Source organism: Syzygium oleosum, unplaced genomic scaffold (assembly GCF_021117445.2).
Source record: "Syzygium oleosum isolate NSW1041296 unplaced genomic scaffold, Sole_v2.1 Sole_v2.44, whole genome shotgun sequence".
Classification (NCBI taxonomy): Eukaryota; Viridiplantae; Streptophyta; class Magnoliopsida; order Myrtales; family Myrtaceae; genus Syzygium; species Syzygium oleosum.
The window spans coordinates 1,903,042-1,926,703 of record NW_026607528.1 but is presented as its reverse complement, the minus strand read 5'-3'; the positions used below and the strand labels follow the sequence as shown (position 1 = coordinate 1,926,703).

At 40.9% G+C, this 23,662-nt stretch overlaps 3 protein-coding genes across 7 annotated transcripts in view; 1 reads left to right on the top strand and 2 right to left on the bottom strand.

The window, feature by feature from the left end:
- Positions 1 to 23,662, bottom strand: part of LOC115684190 (protein ANTI-SILENCING 1) — a 58,803-nt gene that overhangs the window by 25,519 nt on the left and 9,622 nt on the right. The window lies entirely within an intron of this gene.
- On the bottom strand, positions 436 to 2,895 carry LOC115684189 (rhomboid-like protein 11, chloroplastic). Of its 2 annotated transcripts, XR_008815240.1 has the most exons (8): positions 2,590 to 2,895; positions 2,242 to 2,360; positions 1,509 to 1,594; positions 1,384 to 1,424; positions 1,139 to 1,305; positions 998 to 1,060; positions 599 to 880; positions 436 to 543 (listed from the first exon to the last, which is right to left on the bottom strand). XR_008815240.1 is itself a non-coding variant. In XM_030608889.2 (7 exons), the coding sequence occupies exons 1-7, from the start codon at positions 2,837 to 2,839 to the stop codon at positions 683 to 685; spliced, it is 924 nt and encodes a 307-aa protein (XP_030464749.1). In that variant the 5' UTR covers positions 2,840 to 2,895; the 3' UTR covers positions 489 to 682. The 2 variants fall into 2 exon arrangements, 1 of the variants encoding a protein (XP_030464749.1); XM_030608889.2 differs by having other exon boundaries at positions 489 to 880.
- LOC115684249 (sulfite exporter TauE/SafE family protein 3-like) lies at positions 15,157 to 20,398 on the top strand. The gene is made up of 12 exons (XM_056306478.1): positions 15,157 to 15,823; positions 16,184 to 16,343; positions 16,739 to 16,939; positions 17,026 to 17,090; positions 17,831 to 17,858; positions 17,956 to 18,038; positions 18,107 to 18,193; positions 18,300 to 18,350; positions 18,527 to 18,748; positions 19,307 to 19,400; positions 19,577 to 19,717; positions 19,871 to 20,398. Exons 1-12 carry the CDS (start codon positions 15,599 to 15,601, stop codon positions 19,954 to 19,956), a joined length of 1,443 nt encoding a protein of 480 aa, XP_056162453.1. The 5' UTR covers positions 15,157 to 15,598; the 3' UTR covers positions 19,957 to 20,398.

The window sequence follows — 23,662 nt, the reverse complement described above, 5'->3', positions numbered from 1 at the left end:
TCAAGCACTAACGTGTTAGGATTGCATCGAGTCTATCCTTCGGAGGAACTGAGAGCGGTTCACTTGTAGAGTCGACTGAATAGTCTATATCAGCTGCATTGCTCTCCTATAGCTTTTGCTTCGATACTTGAAGCCCGAAACTTTCTTGTCAATACGAATGCTCTTCGTTATGCTCGGCTTCCAGACGCCTTTTGTATTTCAACCTGTTCCATTGGCTATGCACCTGACGCACACGGTATAATCGTCACTTATGCATCAGTGATTTGGTCAACTGATCCTACCCAAAAAGATCATGTTAGCAGTGTTCTCCTCTATGGGTTTTTCAGCCTAAAAGTAATTTACAAGGAAACTCAAAAACAGAAATAGAAATGGAAATGTGAGAAGTGCATCTCGGTTCTTCGGGGGAAAATAGACATACTACATGCACAACAAAAGTCAAAAAAAATGAAAATGGAGCTTCAAAAGGGCAACAGTCTGTAGACAGCCACTCTGTGAAGATCCGTTCATCGTGAACATTTTACTAGCAAGTAAAAGGAATCAAAGGTATGAATAAGGACTGTTCGATGAACATTTTACTAGCAAGTAAAAGGAATCAAAGGTATGAATAAGGACTGTTCTAGTTCGAGACAATCGGACAATTACAACAAAGGGAACTTTTACACGTATGATCACATTCGAATATTTACTTCCCATCCATTTTCCTCTGGAGAATCGATTTATCCTGGTTAGGGGATTCTGGCGGAACTCTGTTAAGAAGCCATACTAGAAACACACCAACAAGAGCGCCAGAGAGATGCGCTATGTGATTAATACCCTGTAAGGAATAGTTTCCATGCAAAGAGGCTGAAAACCCTGCCGAAGCTTGGGCTGCTTCCATCACCTATCAAGGACACGGGAATAGCATAAACATGGACTGAAGCTACAGAAGAAACTCTTTTTCGACCTTCGAGTCTTCTCACGTGCTCAGAATATGATTTGAAGAAGAATGAATGCTTACCCTCTTTATAACAAACTGGCCCAATATGAGCACTTCAAGGATCTTCCTCCAGTCCCATGACATCTTCAATCAGAAAAATGGAGGAGTTAAAAATTTCCACAAGACATAAATTGCTGATCAGCTGACGACGCTTTGGCTCACCTTCACAAGCACACTAATGGCAAATAACCCAAAAACAGCACCAGAGGCTCCGACAGAAACTGAATTTCTTGGTAAAAGAAGCCATGAGACGAGGTTTGCTCCGGCCCCCGTTAGAATGTAGGAAAACCATAAAGCGAAATTTCCTTCCTCTTCCTCAACAAGTTTACCTAACCACAGAGAAAGAGTAGAGTCATATTTCAGGATGAATCAAAGCCAGGAATCCATCCCAATATAAAAGACCTTACCAAATATGTACAAGAAGAAGAGGTTGCTTGAGAGATGGTTCCTGAGTTAGACACGAGGCACGATGATAAGACTTACAAATTCAGAAGGCGACCACTGTAAGTGGAACTTGTCATAACAGCCTCACCAATCAGCGTGGCAGAATGTTGCTGTCACAAACTGGTACCAAGTAGGCCAATTGTGGTACAAGTAGAGACTTTTGATTCCCTGGACCTAAAAAAGTAAAGAGAGATTACAGAAAACAGTTTATCAGTCCGCCTGCACCCTATGTAACGTGCTGATTATGGACAAAATAGAGTCCTCTTAAAACAGAAAGGTGAGCTTTAATATCAATCGAGACCCCGCATCCATATTTCTTATGGTGCAACCAAATAGGACATGCAACACCTAAACAGGATCCCCTCCCTAAAGTTCCAACCTTCATCTTTTGATTCACATGTTAGACTTCTGAGTTCTAGAGATTTTGTCATGTTCAACCACAGAGCAACTTAAGCTCCGATACACAGGCAGACAACCTTTTATCTTTTCGTTTAGGATTACATTTCCGTAACTATACCGAATGCAGAGACCAGGGAAGTGTCCCTTAAGGCCTAATTCGCAATCCCAAGATTAGCATTTGATAGACCTACTCCAGCTTCCGAGAACTCACTACTTCTCCGTCGGAGCTGCAGCATCGCCTTGAAACACGAAACACACTTCCCTAACGTGTCATTCGTAGACACAACATCGCAAGCTCTGCTCTTTTTCGACTTGCCGCTCGACAAGGATTCGCAATTGGCAGCAAGATTTTAAACAAGCCGAAATCAACGCCGGGCAGCTTTCAATTTCGCAAATGAGATGAACCCAATTATTTTCAGTACCTGAAACAAGTGATCTGCTACATAAATCCCAAGGTTCAAGAGTATAATCCAGTAAATCCCATTCGCCCGCTTGACCGGCCTCTGCTCCGGCTTCTCGAGCTCGAGCTGCGATATCATATCTGACAAACACACGATTAGGTTCCTTCCACACGTGTCTCCCTTCCAATTCCACAAGCTTCGCTCCATATCAAAAGTTCATTACAGAAGCATGCGACGCGGAAATTGATCGAACGCGCACAATGCAACAACGGGCGCACCAGCTGCTCGCGGGAAGTCCGAACAGAAAACCCACCATTCTTGTGCAACTTTAAGGCCGAAAGAAGGGCGAGGCGAGGAAGCCGAGGTTACCTGAACCGCTTGTTCGACACGGCGGCGGCAACCGGCGCCGGGAATCGGAAAGCGGGCGAAGGAGAGCGGCGGCGCGGGTTCTCCCGGGGCGGACGGCGAGGGCGGATAAGAAGGCGACGGAAGAGCTCGGGAGAGGCCGAGGAGGAGGAGGACGGAACCTGGAAGCCGAAGCTCGAGACGGCGGAGGAGGGGGAGCCAGCGCCGCCGTCGAGCGTCGCCGGAGCTGAAACTGGAGCTGAAGCGTCGCCATCGGCGTATCAGCGACGGGGCAAGAGAGGGAGAGGCGACGGAGGCAGTAGAAAAACGCGAGTCGCGGTTTTTTGTCGCCCGCCCCCGCGCTGCGGGAATAATTACATTCTGGCCCCAGATTTTTGGCAGTTATTCGGAATTGGCCCTGGACTTTTTCCAATCTTTACAATGTTCCCCGGAGGCTAGCTCGACCTCTGGCCGGAAAATGGCCGGAGTGGAGTCGTCGGCGCCGAGAACAGTGTCGCGACCGATTTCGGAATTCAAGGGAGATGTTGCAAAAAGATGGAAAACCAGGGGGGCAATCGTAACAAATATCAAATTCAGGTGGGGGCAAAGCGTAATTCGCCCCTCGATAATGCTAGTCAAAGTCGTGTCATAATTTTTTCCACTTGTTTTTTGGGGGCGCTCTTTTTTACTTTTGACTTATTAATTCATAGCATTCGAGATTTTATTTTTTTGATCGAGGCCGATGCTTCAAAAATTTTTTAGGATTGCTCAAATGATAAGCACATTCGTCTTTCCAATTTGATGTACAAGTTTAGATCACTGATTAGCAAATACATATGGGCCCTAAGGATTATCAAACTAAACTCTCTTTGGGGATTGATCGAGTGCTCAAAATGCACCAAACGCCCGATTGAAGCAACAAAACTAAAGTGATGATGATATAAACAAGCAATATAAATTGCATTGAACACCAAAAAAATGGACGAAGCTAATAATTTTGGGTTGTGCCACATGGAGAAACCTGGCGACCTCCTCACCGGTGGCCCACCCATCAAGACAAATCAGGCCGACTTCGATCGACCATTTGGACCTCCTTGCTTTATGAGCCGGCTAGTTTAGGAGGCAAATGACAGTCCTCTACTATGACCACGTGGTTAATCAAGTCAAGTACCAAATCTCATAGGAAAAAGTGTCAGAAAAGTCTTAAACCTTTTACATTTATGCCAATTTAGTCTAAACCTTTTTTGTGCCAATTTAATCCTAAACATTTTGAACTAGTGTCAATTCAATCATTTCGGCTAATTTTGGTCGGATTTTGCTGACGTGAATGCCAGTCGGCCTATGTGGCATCGTCGGCGCTGATATGGACAATTTTAAATAAAATTTTAATATTTTTTTTGATTTTTTAATTATTTTTTCTGATTTTTTTTCTTTCTTCCCCCCTTCCTCCCTTTGCCGGTGACCGGCCATGGCCGGCGGGCTACCCTCACTTGGGCGAGGGCCAGCGGGCTACCCTCACCTGGGCGAGGGTCGTCGTCGCCTAGCCAAACCAGGCGAGGCCTGGGTGAGCTCCGGCCAGGGCTCCCCTTGCCAGATCTGGCTTGGCCTGGCCTTGCCAGGCGTTGCCTTAGCGCGGGTGATGCCCGACGAGGTCGCCCTAGCCTGGGTGAGGGTCGGCCTCGCCAGATTTGGCCTGGGCGAGGCTGACCCTCGCCTGCGCGAGGGCGAGCCCCGGCGAGGGCTCAAGCCTCGCGCTGGGCTAGACGAGGGTCGAGCATCGCCAATGGCTAGTCGCTGGACCGGCGACCGGCTGGAGGAAGAAGAAAAAAGGAAAAAAAGAAAAAAGAAAGGGAAAGAAAAGAAAAAATAAAAAATAAAAAAATTTCGAAAAATATTATTAAAAATTATCCACGTCATCGCCGGCGGTGCCATGTAGGCCGCCCGGCGTCCACGTCAGCAATATTTAGCCAAAATTAGCCAGAAGGACTAAATTGGCACAAAAAAAGGGTTTATAACTAAATTGACACAAATGCAAAAGGTTTAGGACTTTTCTGACACTTTCCCGAATTTCACAATATAATTCTAGTACCTAACAAGAATTAAAGAAAATAATCACATCTAGATCTATGTGGCAATGAGAAAGGGGGAAATCGCGGGGCCCGACCAAAATCCACCTATCCCGCACGAACCGAGAGAGCACAAAGGAGTTCGATATCAACCAAACCGAGGACCGTACAAAGAACACGAGCCCCCTCCCACAAGCTCCGGATCACACCAACCATGTGGAAAAGCCCATTCTTTCCGAGAGTAACCACAACTTACATGAAATTCTATAATCTTGAGGCTCAACTTGGGATTGCAATCTTGAATTCAAACGCCTTCATATGAAGAACGCCCTAATCCTCTTTTTGGGCTCGTTTTGCCGTTTCTAAGTGAAAATGGCACACGATCATGGGCCACAGATGCCCATGGGCCTGGCCCATCAACAGCACATGAGTGGCCGACAACTTCTCGATGCTTGTTCGCCAATTAGGGCCGTTCCTATGGTGAACGCATCGACAAGATTGAGAAGAGTTGGCATCTGAAAGGACCACCAAACTTCGATAAATAAAAAAAAAAGGACCACCAAAAAATTGGAGAATATTCAATAATTCCCTAAAGTAGATCTCGCGTGACAAAAAGAGATGCTTTGATGCAACTGCTCCACATAAAAAAATAAAATTTATTTATTTATTTATTTCGAGAAAAATAAATAATTTTAATAAATTTTTTTAGAAATGATCGTTTATATTACTTAAAATAATGCATGAATGAAATATATTTTTATCATTCATAAAAATATTTAAACATAATTATTATAGATAATGACAATGCTTTTCGTTGACTAATCATTATAAGTGATACGAATGATCATTTTTAGGGAAATATCTTCCAAATCATTCATTTTTTGGGGTAGTAACACAAATAATCCTTGAACTTTTGCCCAATATGCAATGTGATCCCTAAACTTTTAATTTGTTCAATATGGTCCATGAACTTTAGCTCAATGTGCAATGTGGTCTTTGAGCTTTTAATTTATTCAATGTGGTCCCTAGACTTTTGGTGGATGTTCAGCTTAGTCCCCGAATTAGATAAAAATATTCAATATTATTCTTCAATTAATTGAAGTTTAAGGATAATCAAGAACTAAACTAAACACATAGTAAAAGTCCAGGAACCACATAAAACAAACTGGAAGTCCATTGACCACATTGCATATTGAGTTCTAATTCATGTACCATATTGAATAAATTAAAAGTTCAATGACTATATTACATATTGAGCTAAAGTTTAGGGACCTTTTTTATTATTTTTTCTTTATTTTTTGCGAAATAAACGGACCTGAAGAACGTTGATTTACGAAGTACCTCACTTGCCTAGTTTTTGTTCTACCGACAGCACCGCATTCATCAGCAATGAGACAAGCCTTAATCGCCTTTGATTAGTGCAAGCCAACCTATAAAGAATCATAGCTGTCATCATCGTTGAATCCAATTAAAAAACTTTAATTACTCGTTTTTTTTGTTCCAACTTGGCAAATAAAAAAATATTATAACAAATCTTGCCCACCTCGAGTTGCATTCCACGTCGATTCTTGAGAAAAAAAATAGTTTGTCAGGCATGTTTAAAACGATCTATTTATTTATTTATGCTAAGCATGTTTAACTGATTGATTAAAAAATTTTAATTATGCCAATTTGCATGTGGAGGCTGATGGAGATGCATTTAGAGAATTGGTTAATTATTGGTTAAGAATTGATTATTAATTTAAAAAAGAAGAATGAAAAACGATTTCTTTTGCATGTGGACCATCATATAAAGCATGGACCAGGAATCTTTGTTGATTGTCATTGCATCTTTATCATGGGATTCGACCCGTGATTTTCTCACGGGTTCTCTCCAATCACGACATTGTTATTATCTCGATAATTAACGAATCTCTTCCCGATTGCCCATGCAATAATAACATCTAATAATTATCGAGACGGGATATCGCTCGAGCCGATTTCGAAAACGCCGTACTAGCCAAAACCTGGATCAATGATCGCGCGGAGCCGGCCCCGGATTGGCAGCGAATTCCGACAAATTCGTCGGACCTCGATTCGGGTTTTGATCACGGATTGAAAAGCACATTTAAATTTGTGTGGGGATAGACCATTGAAATCTCCCCATGTCAATGATGCCCCCCATCTTGCCTATATTCGGCAGGTAATCATCATGACCCGCCCACCTTTCTATTTTTCTTTTCCAGAACGCTTGGCCTGCTTCTTTTCTTCGCCAAGAGTGCTGCCCACCTTCCACCCACCCTTTTCTCTTACTTTTTATGGGGAAACTTTGAAAAGCTAAGGTCTGGTATTCTAAAGAGTTAATATCAAGAAAAATTTCAAATTAATATATTTATAATAAATTTTATTTCAAATGGATATGGATTTTCGTGTGGATTTGCCATGTCAATTGAGTCATTGCTAGATGTCATCTACCTCGGCAATTTCACGGAAAAATTTGACAGAAGCTAACGAAGGGTAAATACGTCACGAGTATATCGGTTTGGGTTTTTGGTGATCCAAAAATTAATTTAAGGTCAATTTATAACATGAGTACCAATTTAATGTTATCGAATTTGAACAGAGAAAGCGCTAAACTAGGAGTTGATGAGAAGAGCGATCGGATTGGTAGGAATTGTAGTGCTAGGGAGTAGGGGTGAGTATGGTTTAGGTTGGCGGTTTTCACCCTGAAACTAGAAACCGCCCACTAAGGACAAGTTCCAAAAAATTGAAACCGAAAACAGCTCGCTGGTTCCATGGATTCACTTGACCAGTTCTCAGGTGGATCCATGAAACAGGTTCCCAATCCCTACAAAATTGCATGCATCAATCAATACCATGATTAACCTAATTTCAATGTGGATACTTCTTCAGTTTCATCACACAATTAAGAAAAAAAGTACTGATTTCATACGAACACATCTAGACAAAGTTATTCTCAAGGAAAGTAAACCAAAAGCCATTATCCGAAGAAACATTTCATCACTTCATCTAATAAGACTTTTCCTTATCAACTTTCAGAATTATTGGACTTTGTGCATGCATGTTACTTCTTGTGAAATCAAATAAATATCGAATAAGCAGATATCACAATATAACTACAGCATGGAATTTTTAATATGTCGGCGGGTGGAACCAGATTGGTACTCACCGGTTCTAGTAAATTGGAACCGGAAACCGGATCGGTCCCCATGGAAATAGTAGGTTCTGGGCCGATTTGGTCCGATTTTAGGCTGTTCGGGCGGTTCTTAGCTCCTTTGCACACCCCTACTCGGAAGTGGTCGGTATTGTTCATGCCTTGCAGGCACATCGGATGTTGAATGGTTTGTAGAGCGGCGAAGAAAGTTAGCAGGGTGGTTTTGTTTTTCTAATTTTTTTTTGTTTGTTTATTATTTGGTAGTTTATTTTTTATTTATTTTGATTTTAGTGAATAATAGAGAGCTAGGTTTAGATTATCACTCTGCTTTATTTGTGAAGATGGCGGAGTCGGAGGATGTGCGATGAAATTGAACATTTTCTATATTGAACCATTTAATTTTTCTTAATTCTTTTTGGAGGTGTTACCTTTTTCTTAAGTAGTTACAGTTATTTACCCTTCCCAAGCAATGTCTTTTTACCGTTTTACTTGAAAGTTGCTTGTTGAGAATCGACATGATGCCGCGATCGCAATTACAATAGCCTGAAGTTTTCTTGTATAAAACAATAGGAGCAATCGATTCTTGGTACGTTCTGATTCTCGGGGTTTCAACGAAACCGATGTACAGGCGCACGGTTTTATTTTCTTTCTTTTGGTTTTATATCGTCTCTACGTTCTGCAAGGCTGGCTTGGGCAACCTACTATCGCTCTCGGCTTCAAGACAATGACTTGAAGAAGGCTTACAGGAAGCTAGCCATGAAGTGGCATCCTGACAAGAACCCAGCAACAAGAAAGACGCTGAGGCCATGTTCAAGAAGATCTCCAAGGCTTATGAGGGACATCCTTAGTTCTTGCAATATTGTCCGTTCTTGTTTTGCCTGCTTGTTTCGATTCCAGCAAGTTCTTTTTCTTCCCCTAATTGATTGGCCTATGGGAAGAGGAGGCTTGAGAGGCAGGTGATTAGAGTTTACACATACGCACAACCAAACACTACTTTTCTTTAAGAAATAATTAAAAAATAAATCGGTATGATCCGGGCGGTCCGGTTCTCACCCTGTAACCAAAAACGGGATCGAAAATCACCTATTTCAATTTTATGGAACCGGGAACTGGACACTCCCGGAAACTTTCCAGAACCAGCCGGTTCGATCTGATCTAAACGGTTCCTGAATCTGGTGTTTCTATATGCTAACCCCTAGAAAAGATAGAACCTAGTTCGGCCTACTTCTATGCCAATTTGTGACCGTCTACAACTTTTACGACTGGACATACATGGACACTGTTTATAAATGTATGATGGATAAAATTGACATATTCTCCAAGTATATCACCGCGGCATGTGATTCACACCATAAGTAGAAAATTAGACCAATCCGTGTTTGTATCTGTACATACCTTAAGCATGCGATTCATACTTTGTGCATGTTGGGAAAGCAAATAGGTTAAGATGGAGACACTCGAGTAGGCAGTCATGTCTACCTTAAGTAATTATGGCATGATTGTGAATATATATAATGGAGTCTGAGGTAAAGTGTTGTTCTCAAAATAAATGGTGCGTGGGCATTTATAGAGAGATGTAAGATATGAATAATAAACACGATCTTGCCGGATGGCGATCCAAATGTATCGAATCAACGGATGGTGTTTCATCATGTGTCAAGTTGGCAAGACCTAGGGGCAAGGGATTAATGCTAGGAGACTATGGATTGATATTAAGCTTATCAAACGAGTCGATCGAGTCGGGTAAAAATGGTCTGACCCAAATTGACCAATTTAACTCATTTTGACTCATTTTAAATGCAATGTAGATTAGTGATTCATACCCAACCTGATCCATGATCTAATATTAGTAATTTTTCTCTTTAAATTGTTACCTATAAAGAATAGACAGCTTCATGGATGTCTCATCGAGTTAGTGAGGAAATTTGGGAGTCGGGTTATGGACTGGGGCATGAAGGTGATGTGAAAGTCTGGCCCGGACCATTCATAAATCGCGAAACAAGTTCGGGCTTAGGTCTCAGGTTAACTATAGACGAGTTTCAGGCCATGCACAAATCATGAACCGGGTTTCGGCTTTAAGTTGGGTCTTGATCAATCGCATTCAAGTTCGAGACATTAATTTCAGTTTTTTGTGCAGCAGGCATATGTCTTGTCACTAATGTATGGTTTTTATTTATTTATTTCGCAAACGATGAAAATTCCCTAATTTTACCAACTCGTGGCGCGCGATAACAATGAGCAAAATCACTGTAACCATAAATTTAGGTCGGGAATTGAAGAGATAACAATGAGCAAGTAATCACACATAATTCCGACTCACCCGTTTTTCACATGTCTAATAATGACACATTGTCTCGATTCACTCATTTATCGGGTTTAATATATATCGAAAGAGTTGATTATGAAAAACGACAAGTGATTTGAAACCATTCATGCGGAGGAATCCAAAAAAGCCGATGCTCATCCCCACTCCCAAGATCAGCCCGCCGAGTCAGCATCCCCCTATTTTAATCCTCAATAGTCATAGGTAGCTGTCTTGACCGCCGGTGTCGGGTGAAATACAATCATTAATCATCATCACTCACGCACGACATTCCTCTGTCCTGTCACGTGAGGCCTCACGTGGCCCCGGCGGCTCGCGATCTGTCCCCACGCGCAATGACTTCCCATTCGCATAGGAACGTGGGCTTATCAGTTCTGTCCTTTTTGCTCTTATCTTCGAGTCTTGAAAAATCATTATATAAAAAGTTTAGGGCAAAAGTCCCAAAAGTTCTAAATTATGGGCTAATTCCAAAAAAAAAACGCATCAATTTTATCTTGAGTGACAATTCTAGCCCGAACTTTTTTTTTATTTCGATAAAAGACACAAACTTTTGCTCGAGTTCCAAATCTGGCCCCCGTGATGTAAAATTTTCAAATTGTTCGAAGCTAGATTTGGGATTTAAGTGAAAGTTAGTGATTTTTTATGAGAAAAAAAAATTCGGGCCAAAATTATTACTCAAGATAAAATTAGTGCTTGTTTTGGAATGAAGCCATCTAAATTACACTTATTATGACACATTTACCATAAATTTTTTTTCCTGTCGATGAGAATCGTTAATCTACCTACATGGATGCCAGAAAGCAAACGATGTTGATATGACGCCCACGTGACTTAATTAAAATAAAAACGACGTTTTGGCTGAAAAATCGTCTAACGGAATCTTGACGGAGAGTAAATTTGTCACATAGGTACTACCAGAAGTTTAGGGTAAATGTGTTATGGTGAACATAATATGAGATTTTTGATATCACAAAAAAAAGGACAAGATAAAGGTGTCAAAGTGGGCATAGTTTTGTGTTTTTTGTGATTTTTTCCAAAAAAATTACAGCATTTTAATAACCGAACCCAACATATTAAAAATGGCGCATCTCGTATGGATATCATTATATCCGACGATCCAAATTGAGCTCAGCATATATATTAGATTCATAGTATATTTGCTCTCAAGTCCCGGACGATCGAAATTTCGCCCCCCTGGATTATAGCTATGTACTAAATCGTGTGGCATAGGGTTCGGATTGCAACATTTCAAATGCTTCAAGGACCACGAGCGATTTTTCTCCCATTATTGTCAGCATTTTCAAAGGATGAGCACGAATTTCGCTTTTTCAGGCGCTCCATACCATACTCTGCCAATTTTGGGACCTCCCCTACCTTTTTCATCCTTTGTTTTGTGCATTAATGTGGGGTTGGGGGATGGACGAGAGCTTAGCTGGCGAGCGGTCGTGACGACGAAGCCAATCCAAAAAAAAAAAAAAAGGCCCGGGGCCATCGGGCCGGTGATAGGAGGATCGCCTACTTTTTCGTGGGATCGCAATCCGTGCTAACCTCGCAACGAGCTTCTGAACTACCTGCATTGCACTGTCCAATTACGGCGTCCCCCCCACCCGACATCCCGCGCTATTGTAAAAACTCTTCCCCGACTGCCGGCGTCCCGATGAGGCCGCGATGGCGATTCGCCGACCTCGAATTTCCGGACAAAAAAAAAAGATTTCAAAAACGGAGGAGAGAAATAGAAACGCCGTCTCGGCTTCTTCTGGACGCACGTGGGAAGCGGGCGGCACGTGCGGGAATTCGAACTTCCAACGCTCCATTGATTGATATGCGGACAGCGCTCGTTAATGGCGCCGCCGTGTGTTTTCTTTCTCATCCATCGAGCATTTGTTGACCTTTGACTTTTCGCAAAGCGAAGCTCCAGCGCTCATTATTGACCCATCCGATAAGATTTCGCGAAAATTTAATTATTTAAAAATAAATAAATGAAAAATATTTTATACATAAATTATTATTGACGAACAATTTTTTTTTATTGATCAATTATTTCAAGCGATACGAATGATCGATTTTAGGAAACGAACGGAGTTTAGGGATGCCTTATATTTTTGGGCTAATACCATCAAGAATCCCAAATTGATACATCGGGATCACATTTATCTCAAATTAATTTCACGTCTGAGAAAATTTCAAATTAATATGCCGGCGCCATATTTACACCGATCTTATCTTTATTTCGTAGAAACAATCCCAAATAGATCTATTAAGATATTTGCCCTAAGAGCTCAAAGATAACACCTACTTGCAAGAAAAATTATGCAGACTACAGAAGTTAAGGGCGCGTTTGGTAACACTTCTGTTTCTCTATTTTTCTGTTTTTCTATTCCCTAGAACAAAAAAAGAACAGAAATCCGTTTGGTAACGCATTTTATTTTTCTATTTCCTGGAATAGAAAAGTGGCCAAGAAATAGATTTGGAGCAGAAATAAGAAGTAGAAAAAATCTACTTCTTTGTTCCTAGAAATAGAAATAGAAATAGAAAGGTTCGGTCCTCAAGCCGCGACCTCAGCTCCTCCTCCATCCTCTGTCGTTTGCAAACCGTCTCAAAGCACCGGTCCGGTCCATTCTCGGCGGAAATAATAAAAAAATTAATTAAATTATAAAAAATTAAAAATTCCAAAAATTCATAAAAATCAGAAAAATTCTCAGAAAATCCATAAAAATCAGAAAAACTCAGAAAACCCATAAAAATTTGCAAAATTCCGAAATTGAAAAAATTCAAAAAAAAATCATAAAAAGCTTTCTGGAAAATAAAAAGAGACAGATTTCGGGAAAGTAAAAAGTTTTAATAAACTTTTCCCCAAAAAAATCAAAAATAAAAAATTCACATAATGGCTTAGAATAAATTAAAAAATTCAGAAAATTCATAAAAATTAGAAAAATTTCAGAAAAATCCCATAAAAAATTAGAAAATTAAAAAATTCCCAAAATTCATATAAATCAAAAAAATTCTCAGAAAATCCATAAAAATCAGAAAAACTCAAAAAACCCTTAAATATTTGCAAAATTCCGAAATTTAAAAAATTTAAAAAATTTCATAAAATTTTTTCAGAAAAATAAAAAGAAACAGATTTAGGGAAAGTAAAAAATTTTAATAAATTTTACCACAAAAAAATATAAAAAAAATTCACATAATGGCTTAGAATACCTGTGGCCACCCACTTTAAGTGAAATTTAAATTTTTGAGGTGCCCAAGTGGTATTTTTGAAGATTCCTTAGTTTAGGGATTAAAAGGGATTTTAAACCCCTAAAAAGGATTAGCCAAACCAATAAATCATGCTTATTGATTTTTTTCACTTATAACTTGTACTTATAGTTAAATAAAAAATATAGATTTGAACGCAAAAAATTGGTAATAGAAATTTTGTGCAGTTACCAAACGCATTTCTGTTCTTTTTCTATTTCAGGAATAGAAATTTTGTGCAGTTACCAAACGCATTATTTTGCTCAGAAACTCTTCCAGGAAATAGAAATAGAAAAAACTATTTCTAAAAAAAAATAGTTCCCAGAAATAGAAACGTTACCAAACGCGCCCTAAGTTATTTATTCCTGCCCCGCATCACAAATCCCAAGAAAATACAATAAATACAGAGTTTAGAAAAAAATGATCCGGTGTTGAATTAACACGAAAAACAAGAACAAAAATAAAATAAGACAAGACTAATAGAAACACGAAAAAGAAAAAAATAAAAAAAAGGGGGCCAAAAAAAAGCGAATTTTGGGGCGGCACGTGTCTCGAAATTGACTCGTGTCTTCGTCGTCCAAAGATCCACCGCCTGTCACCGACCAAAAACATTTGTCCGTGTCTATCCAATGTTCTCTTGTTTTATCTAATTAATTATCCGACGCATTTCGAAAAAATGTCACAAAATTAATTAATTTGCCGATGGCAAGTGAAGAAAATAGTAATTTACTTGGGAAAAAAAAGGAGAAAATACAGCTAATGAAGTTTGTGAGTTTTTGTGTCTTTTTCTATTTTTGGGTTTGATGTCACGTGTTCTATGCATATAGCCTAATGTACAAAATAATCACACAATCCCTAATGTATCCTTTACATGTGGATATAAATATGGATATTAAGTATTAGGATACACTTTTTTATCGACGGTGCATAAATTGTAATCGACCCCATTGTATTCTCACACGTCGTAAGCATTTTTAGGGATATTTGGTTGACACGTTGGTTATAAAGACATCATGCGAAATGCAGGCCAACTAAGCGCTCCTGCATCACCTCAGGTGCCGAAGCTCTCCTGCATCACCTCAGGTGCGGGAGGCTGCTATATATGCCTACCCGGTAGTAAGCAACCGAAGCTAACGTGGAGTCTACCTTTCCCAACCTGCAGGCCCCTAAATTCCTCCAGTTATTTTTCTTTTCGAGAGAGAAGAACACTCCATCATACTAGGGAGTTCATTCCCTTATCTCTCATTGAGCTTTTTAAGGTCTTGCTAGGGACTTAGACACACACTTCTATCGACAGCACAGAAATTGTAATCGACCCCGCTATAGTCTCACACGTTGTAAGCATTTTCTAGGTGTAAATAAACACGTCATGTTAATTAGGAAAAAAAAAACATTCCGAAATTTATTAACCAATCGAGTCAAAGCGCATCATGACGAGTAAAAGTATCGCTTCGCTTCACTTCGACGTGTTTGTTACTCGTTACGATTGTTCTTACACGAACACATGAGCACGCATGTCTTAGCCAATCGGTCACGTCGAGTTTCAGATAAGGGTCCGCCGAGATTTATCTTTGCAGAATATCCGATGACCCTGGCCGGGCTCGAGCGGAGGAGGGTGTTAGAGAGAAAGGATAAAAAAACACACTAGTTCCGGGCCGAAAATGGAAAAAAAATAATTGACAAGTCATCAACTTTAAATTTCGGTAATAAAGATTTAAAAATTCAATGAATCTCAATTTGAAGAGAGAGAGAGAGAGAGAGAGAGAGGGAGAGATCGCTGCTTTAAATATGGAATAGAGAGAGCTCTGCTTAATCTCTTACAGCCCGTAAAAATCTCAGCGGATTTTCTCGCATTCTCTCTCTCTCTCGCTCTTCCCCGGAACAGATCCTGCGACGACGGCGACGGCGGCGGCGGCGGCGACGGCCACCTCGCGCTCGATCATCCGCGTTCTTCGTCTTCGTTCCGCCCCCCGGTTGTCCTCTCGTGTCGGCTTCCTCGGAGGGCCCCGAAAGTTCTCGGACACCTTCGCGGCGTCCTCTCTCTCCGGAAGCCGACGATTTTCCTCGTGTCGTTGCGTAGCAAGAAGCCGTCCTTCCTCCGAGGAAGCTGCCGGTTTGGAAGAGCTTCTTCGGTTTGGAGATATAGTCCCTCGCTCGAGCTTTCATTCGCAGGGGTAGAGAGAGAGGGAGAGAGAGGGAGGGAGGGAGGGAGAGAGGGAGGGAGGGAGAGAGAAGGAAGAGGGAGTTTCACAGATGGCTATGCTTGGGGGGGCGCAATGGAGAGGTCGGAGATCGGTGACCATGATCTTCGTCAACCTCACGTTCGCGCTTCTGCTTGCTTCCGCCGAGCGGGGATTGAAGCTGAATCGCGAGCCTTCAGGGGTCGATGAGGCGGGCGAAACTGTTCCGGGTTTCCTATCCAGAGCGGTGAATTTCTTGTGGCAATCCGATGGGGCGGGTTATCAGCATGTTTGGCCGGTAAATTCGGATTTTTGAGCTCAATGTTGCAGCTTCAGCGCGTTTGGCTTGTTTCGCATGCTTTTGACGATTGTTGAAGCAAATCTTGTTTGAGCTTACGTTTGTTGTGATTGTTTATCTTTCTTTTACGCTGATCAAACGCATAGGGATCAGCATCTTCGACTGGTAAATCACCAAGCGAGGCGGTATATGAAACATTCGTCGCCTGAATTACAATGTCGGTCCTGTTGGAACATGAAAGTGCTGAAATGTTTGGTTCTTTCGCTTCATCTGGCTGATCAATCTAGCCATATGTCGTGTGTTTTACTCTTCTTAATGATGGATTATGAACAAATTGTAATGATGGATTGTGCCCTGCAGGACATGGAACTCGGTTGGCAAATTGTTGTTGGTTCCATTGTTGGTTTCCTCGGAGCGGCCTTTGGGAGCGTGGGTGGTGTGGGCGGTGGCGGCATCTTTGTTCCCATGCTGACTCTGATCATAGGCTTTGATCCCAAGTCAGCTACTGCTATTTCAAAATGTAAGAAAAAAGGGTATTATGCATACTTACTTAAGATTTTAAAATACAACAGTCAATCTCTCACTGCAAATTTACTGTAGATTGAAGTTTTGGATTTAACTTGAATATGGTGTTGACGTTTCATTTGTTTAGCTAACTGATTTCTCGTGTCCTTGGCATCAAATTTTTTTTTCGTACTTCAGTTGATTATCATTGTGTTGAATTGTAAAATTTGATCTGCCAAGAATTGGGATTTGATAATTTGAAGTATATGAATGATATTTTTTATTTAAATTGGCAATTTTGTCTGGCTGTTGATTACTTGAATTAGCTGCCTTTCATTGGCCATCAGCTTAATTTGCCTTGTATTTTCATGCAATGGGGAGACTCTGATTTGCTATTTGTTATATTGCCAGGTATGATCATGGGTGCTGCAGGATCAACCGTTTACTATAATCTCAAACTCCGGCATCCTACAATAGATATGCCTATAATTGACTATGACCTGGCGCTGCTCGTCCAACCAATGCTCATGCTTGGAATCAGTTTAGGAGTTGCCTTCAATGTGATATTTGCTGACTGGATGGTCACAGTTTTATTAATTATTCTCTTCATTGGTAAAGTATTGTCGAAGACAAAATTTTGGTTAGAACTTAGCTTTTCCACAAAGAATTAACATTCGATAATTATTTGTGCTTTACAGGCACTTCCACCAAGGCATTCTTAAAAGGAGTCGAGACGTGGAAAAAGGAAACCATATTGAAAAAGGTATTTGGTTTAGTATTTGGTTTTGTAATGTGAATTTTTTTATGCAAAGAGTTGAACAGTCCGACCCAAGATAAAACCTGGTTGTGCTGAAAGATAGGGGTGATCGGTTCCCGGTCCAGTCCGGTCCAACCCAAGAGCCGGGAACCGGACCGGTTCCCAATTTCTAGGACCGGGAACAGGACCGGCTAATCCTGGGACCGTGGACCAGACCGGATCGTCGGTCCGGTCCGGTCCGGTTCCAATGGGACCAATCACTTATTGGTAAAGGCGGGAGGGAATTGGGAAAATTAGATTAGGCTTTCTATTTTTTTCAAAAATTTTAAAAAGTAAATAAATATATATGAAAAATTTGAAAAATATATATATTTATCGGTCCGGTCTGGTTCCTACCCTAAAACCGGGAACCGGACCGCCCGGAAACCGGTTCCACTTTTACGAACCGGGAACCGGACCGATATTCCCGAGAACCGAACCCAACTGGTCGGTCCGGTCTGGTCCCAGTTCGGGCGGTCCATCTTGCTCACCCCTACTGAAAGATGATCATTCTTAATATGTATGCATTGGAGGCAAAACAGTTTTTTATGAGTAAGACTATTCCAGTAGATGGATTGAGAAATTGTTTCAAGTGTCCTTCCACTAAATGAATCTTTATAATTATTTGCATTTGTGAGTTTGATAGCCATTTTAATGCTGGCAAACTCCATGCTAACGATTTTAACTGTAATTGCTTCTGACAACAGGAAGCTGCGAAGAATCTCAATTCTGTTGGTGAGTTTGAGCAATTCTTTTAGATTGCTTGTTTTACATTCTTCTCTACGGAATCTATATCTCTGATTGTTCCAAATCACCATTTCATATTCTTCAGGAAATGGTAGCACAGAAGTGGAATACAAGCCTCTTCCTGGTGGTCCAGGCAATGGCCCACAGCAAAGCATAAAAAAAACGGAGGTGACTTTGCTGACCTTATAATCAGCAAAACAGTTTTTTTAAGTATCTAATCTGGTGTACTGATGCAGGTCACAATCCTTGAGAACGTTTGCTGGAAGGAGCTCGGACTTCTTGTCTTCGTTTGGGCTGCATTTCTTGTCCTGCAGATTGCCAAGGTTTTCTTCTTGCTTTAATTAACTCTTAAGAATTTTTGAATCTGAAAATTTCTGTCTGCATTGATATGGGGGCTAACAAATACTGTTATTGAATTCTTGGTGACAGACTCATACAGCTACTTGTTCTGTTGCGTACTGGGTACTTAACCTGTTACAGGTTCGTTAAGACAAGTTTGTTTCTCTAATTTTGATGTTTTGATAATTGACTTTCAATAGATAGGTAGATATAAGTAATGATCAAGGTTGGCCCATGACTTGGTATCTGATTATGGTCTGGAGATACTGGTTCCCATAAGTTATAACTAATTTTGAAGCGTTACCCAACCTATGCAGATTCCAGTTTCTGTTGCAGTATCTCTTTACGAGGCAGTTAGCTTATACAAGGGAAGGAGAGTAATTGCTTCCAAGGGAGATCATGGCACTAATTTAAAGGTGCACCAATTGGCCCTTTATTGTGCCTGTGGTGTCCTGGCTGGAGTAGTAGGAGGACTACTTGGACTAGGTGGAGGATTTATAATGGGGCCACTATTTTTGGAAATGGGAATTCCTCCTGAGGTGAGTTTTTTGCTTTTTTTTTTTTGGTGGATCAAGTTATAACTAATGTATCATTCCAACACATGTCACTGTTTGTTCACTGACCTCTCTTTTGTCCTAGCTTAAAAACAGATGATGCGACTCAGATTCTAGCATACTTTTCTTAAGTCTTAACCACTGTTCTGATATTGCTGGCCTAGAATGGCATGATTGTCCTGCCAAAATTCATTCAGGAATTTGTTTTAAGTACTATGCAGGCTGAATTAAAAATTGATAAAGAAGCTTTAATACAGACTAGCAACATGTTTCTGGTCTAGAGGTGCCTGTGATGCACTGCTGTATACTAAACTGTTACAGTCTTTGCAACTTGCCAAATGCAAGCATGCCTTGATTGAGTGCTATCTGGGGATGCTGCAAACTGAAAGATACTTGAGAAATGCATCAAATTTCCTTTTTGTGTTTGCTTTGGGGAGTAAGGGCAACCTGATTTTTAGTAAAAAAAAGAGACGACAGTACCACAATATAAGCTTACAAAGTATTTCAATTTTCATGCCTTTTGCTTCTGTTGCTTTTATGCAGGTCTCCAGTGCCACAGCGACCTTTGCAATGACCTTTTCCTCTTCCATGTCTGTTGTAGAATACTATCTTCTTAATCGTTTTCCTGTTCCTTACGGTAAGTTCCTGCACCATGGAATTTATATAAGATCTTTATAACTCACTGAAAATTCTCAATAGTCAACGGTCATGATAAACTCTTCCCAAAACTAATTTGCAAATATTTAAGGAAACGCAGAAAAGATTGTGTGCATAGTCTTCTGACAACCATGATCGTTACCATTTGTCATGCAGCACTCTATTTTGTTATGGTTGCTACATTTGCTGCTCTGGTAGGACAACATATTGTGCGAAAGCTTATTATAGTACTCGGAAGGGCGTCCCTTATCATCTTCATTTTAGCCTTTACAATTTTCGCCAGTGCCATCTCGCTAGGTGAGTACTCGTACTTCTTTAGGGCATGTCTTGTACTCTATGCTCTCTTCCCTAGTCTCAAAATTTACTCGTGTCACCATTAGTAGCTTATTGTCTTCTAATTTCTTTGTCGAGACTGTCCTTGGAATTTTATTATGATTTTCGTTTTGTCAGGTGGAGTCGGCATATCCAACATGATAGGAAAGATTCACCGGCACGAATACATGGGATTCGATAACCTTTGCAAGTATGACGCGTAGTGTCCGATTCGTTTTGCCATCATTTTCTCGTCCCCGGTCTGTGTACTGGGAACAGAGCATTCTGCGGGGAACTTAAATGTGCCTTTTGCTTGGTACCAATTCTGGCCTTTGCAGATGGTAACATTTGAGCCGTTTTAACTTAATCTACTCGAACTTTATTGCGATGCATCATTGATTTGATTCATACAACTTTTGTCATCCTTTGTAACAAGATTCTCTATGAATCAGAGAATCAATTTCTTCGTGCTTCGGAGAATCAATGGGAAGAACAACTTGAAATGACTAACGCATGTGACGGTTGCGTTTGATCTCCAAAAATGCTTTCACTTTCGAGTTTGGTTATAGCAAACTCCCGTACATTTTTCTGTTCTCCCGATTATATGTTTGGTACAGAAACGAGGATTCTCGTTTGGCCTGAAATTTGTGAAAGTTGTTTGATTGCGCTATTCTGGCGAGCCGCTCACTTTATCGACCTAATTCCCTGAAAAATCCTCAACTTTAGGTTTAGATTTAAATTTATCCCGAATTTTTTTGTATCATAAAAAATCATCAACTTCTGATAAGTCCCCAAATTTATCGCACAGTTAGGTTTCCGTCCACGTTAAAGTCCATGTATAATTCCACCTGTCTAACTTTCTTATTCCTTTTTTTCCTTTTCATTTTCATTTTCTCTCCCCTCGCCCAAGTTCCACATCAATGACTGTTAGAACTCTCCATCTTCTCTCTCTCCATCGAACCCAAAGCGAAGGTTAGCAGGAAAATTTCATTTTCTTCTTTAGCATCCGGAGGACCATGAGCCCACAAATTGGACGGTGGTCCGCACCCTGTACGAGGCCCTCCAATTCCGCGACTGCGATGCCATCCACTGCATCCTCGCCCCAACCTCGAGTGATGGTTCCATCCCCCAAGTTCTTGATGCGCCTCCTGCACAACGTCGGCCGACACCTTCCTCTTTGTCCCTGACTCCGTCACCTCCTTTGGCTCCACTGTGATCACCGAGGGCTTCGACTTAGACCCGCTCAATGCCTGGACGTTCTCCGCCAATGGGATGGTCACCCAGGTGAGGGAGTACTTCAACACCTCGCTCACCGTCACGCGATTCGGTAACTCCCCACCATCGGATCCGCGATGGCTGAGATTGCTTCGCTGCGTTATTGCCAGTCGTTGTGAGAGAGCAGCGTATTTAGCCGGATTGGAAAGTCCACGCTCGGTTTGGTTCTCGCCTGACCTGGCGGCAGTAATGGCCTCGGAGATGTGGTCCTCGTCGATGGGGACAACTTTGTCGTCGATCTCGAGGTGGAGGTCTAGGTGATCGGCGTATGGGTTGTCTTGGAGTTGCATGATGGGAGGGATTCGCGTGTGAATGCCCTGCGTCATGGCAGGTTGATGTTGGCGAAGGACTCGAGGATGCTCGACTTGTCGGAAGACCGGTTGCCGACGATGACGATGCTGGGGGGCTAGATTCCCTCCTCCATGAACAAAAGGTGTGGAAGCTTGTCGAGCAGGGGCGGACTTGGGTGTTGTAGGGGAGAGGGAGATGGAGAGAGAGAGAGCTCATGACACACAGAAGGGATTAATGGGGGACAGGGAGAACGAGAGTGACAAACAAAGAGGGAGAGTTCTGACAAAAGCGGACTTGGGAGATAGTGGGGAGAGAGAAAAAGTCAAATAAAAAAAGAAAGATTGACACGTGGCACAACAGTGGACTTTAACGCGTAGATAGAATGGAAATGTAACGGAAGGTAAATTTGAGAATCCATTGAAAGTTGATAGTTTTTTATGTGATAAAAAAACGTTTAGGGCAAATTTGGGTCTAGACTTAAAGTTTAGAGTTATTTAGGAAATTAGGCCCAAGTTATCTAAATTTGATCAAGCATAGAGGACCCTATCCCTGTTCGCGAACTGTTCCTTTCACATAATAATTTGTTGAAAAACTATTCTTAAGTTACCAAGAAAAAAATAAAGGGATATTTACATAAATAATCTTTGAACTTTGATCAAATGTGCAATGTGGTCCTTGAACTTTTTATTTATTCAATGTGATCCCTAAGTTTTTTGTACATGTTAAATTCAGTCCATCAATTATATGAAATTGTTCAATGTTGTCCTCCATTAATTCAAATTTAGGGACAACATTGTATAATTTCATATAGTCCAAGTCTTGGGACTAAATTGAACATGTGTAAAAAGTTTAGAGACCATATTAGATAAATTAGGGGCGCAGATAATAATCATTATGTTTTAAAAATAGATTTCTGGCCTTTTTTTATTTCTATTCCATCGACGAGTTTTTGAGCAGAAATATGCATTTGATAATTACACAAAAATTCTCTTCTTGGAACGTAAATTCGTTTGACAACGACACAAAATTTCTCCCTCTTACGCTCTTTTCAATTCATCGACGAGCGGTGGCCGACAGGGGGTGGCGGTAGGCGAGGGCGAATAATGAGAAGGGTTTTTAATCTTTTTTTTTTTGAAATAGAAAAGTAGAAATTTTTACTTTTCATTTATGTTCCAAACCTATTTCTAGACTAAAAAATTTGTTCCATAAATAAAAAAATGAAATAGCGTTACTAAATGGATTTATGTTCCAAACCTGTTTCTGGGAACAGAATAATGGATTATCATGCGAGCCCTAAAAGTTCAGGGACGACATTGTACATTGGACTAAAATTCATGGATCATATTGAACAAATTAAAACTTCATGAAATACATTGCATATTTAGCCAAAGTTCTGGGACCATTTGTATCATTTTCCTAAAAAATAAAAGGAAGTAACGAGCCTAGGTCTCTGGAGCTTCATCCATACCTCCATGAATTGAAAGAAAACGGAAAATGCTCCATGCGACGAAATAGCAGTATGCAAAATCAGCTACAAAACCTAGAACTCGCAGGAGCAAAATCTGAGGTGTAGCCAAACACGTCCTTTGTCCCGAACTCGAACCCCAAGTTAGAATCGAATCCAACAAGCCTTGTAAATCTCCTCCCATTGCCCTTGCCATTGCCATGCATCTTAATTTTCACTTTGTTTGTGCATGAAGTGTAAGAATTTTCTAATATGGGCTTTATTAATTGAAATTAACTATATTAGTTTGGTCTAATAAATATAAGATATATGAGTTCTTAATAAGTCTAATATAGAGCTGGCTAGTGTGGGCCAAGTACGGCCCGGCCCGTGGCCGAAAACTCTATAAATAGCGCTCAAGTCCCTCCCCTAACCTGATGATGCACAATTTGACTCACATACGGATCTAGAGAAGAATTTCTTTACTTGAGTGGCAATCTCATTAGGCTAGCGTTCCGGCGAAGGGTATAGGGGAGAAGCACTTGAGTTCGTGTTAGGAAATTGTCGCCAATTCCGCGTCAAGTTCGATGGATTCCAAACCAGGTGCGCAAATTGATAACTTCTCTATCTACGCGTTTCAGTTTCAGTTTGTAGTGTTCCTGGGTGTGCCATTTTCGTGACCGACATGTGGCATTAGAGCCTGCCATAGATTAGAACTGAAACATGCGGATTATGATTGTTTTCGTTTTGTCCGAGAAGTTTTTTCCCATTTTTGACATTTGTTGTCGGATAAAAGATAAATTTTATTGCATATTTGGAATCTACTCGTCGAGACAAGAAGATTGACGGGAGGCACGTCGCTTGAGGAGACCACACGCCCTCACGCGCTGTGGGCGAGACGGCGCATGAAGGCCATGCGC

Coding starts and splice junctions, on each gene's coding strand:
- LOC115684189 (XM_030608889.2), bottom strand. CDS start 2,839: ATGGCGACGCTTCAGCTCCAGTTTCAGCTCCGGCGACGCTCGACGGCG. Junction 1,061..1,138: donor CCATTAGTGTGCTTGTGAAG/GTGAGCCAAAGC, acceptor TTCTGATTGAAG/ATGTCATGGGACTGGAGGAA. Junction 881..997: donor GCCAGTTTGTTATAAAGAGG/GTAAGCATTCAT, acceptor TGTCCTTGATAG/GTGATGGAAGCAGCCCAAGC.
- LOC115684249 (XM_056306478.1), top strand. CDS start 15,599: ATGGCTATGCTTGGGGGGGCGCAATGGAGAGGTCGGAGATCGGTGACC. Junction 16,344..16,738: donor AGCTACTGCTATTTCAAAAT/GTAAGAAAAAAG, acceptor TTATATTGCCAG/GTATGATCATGGGTGCTGCA. Junction 16,940..17,025: donor ATTAATTATTCTCTTCATTG/GTAAAGTATTGT, acceptor TGTGCTTTACAG/GCACTTCCACCAAGGCATTC.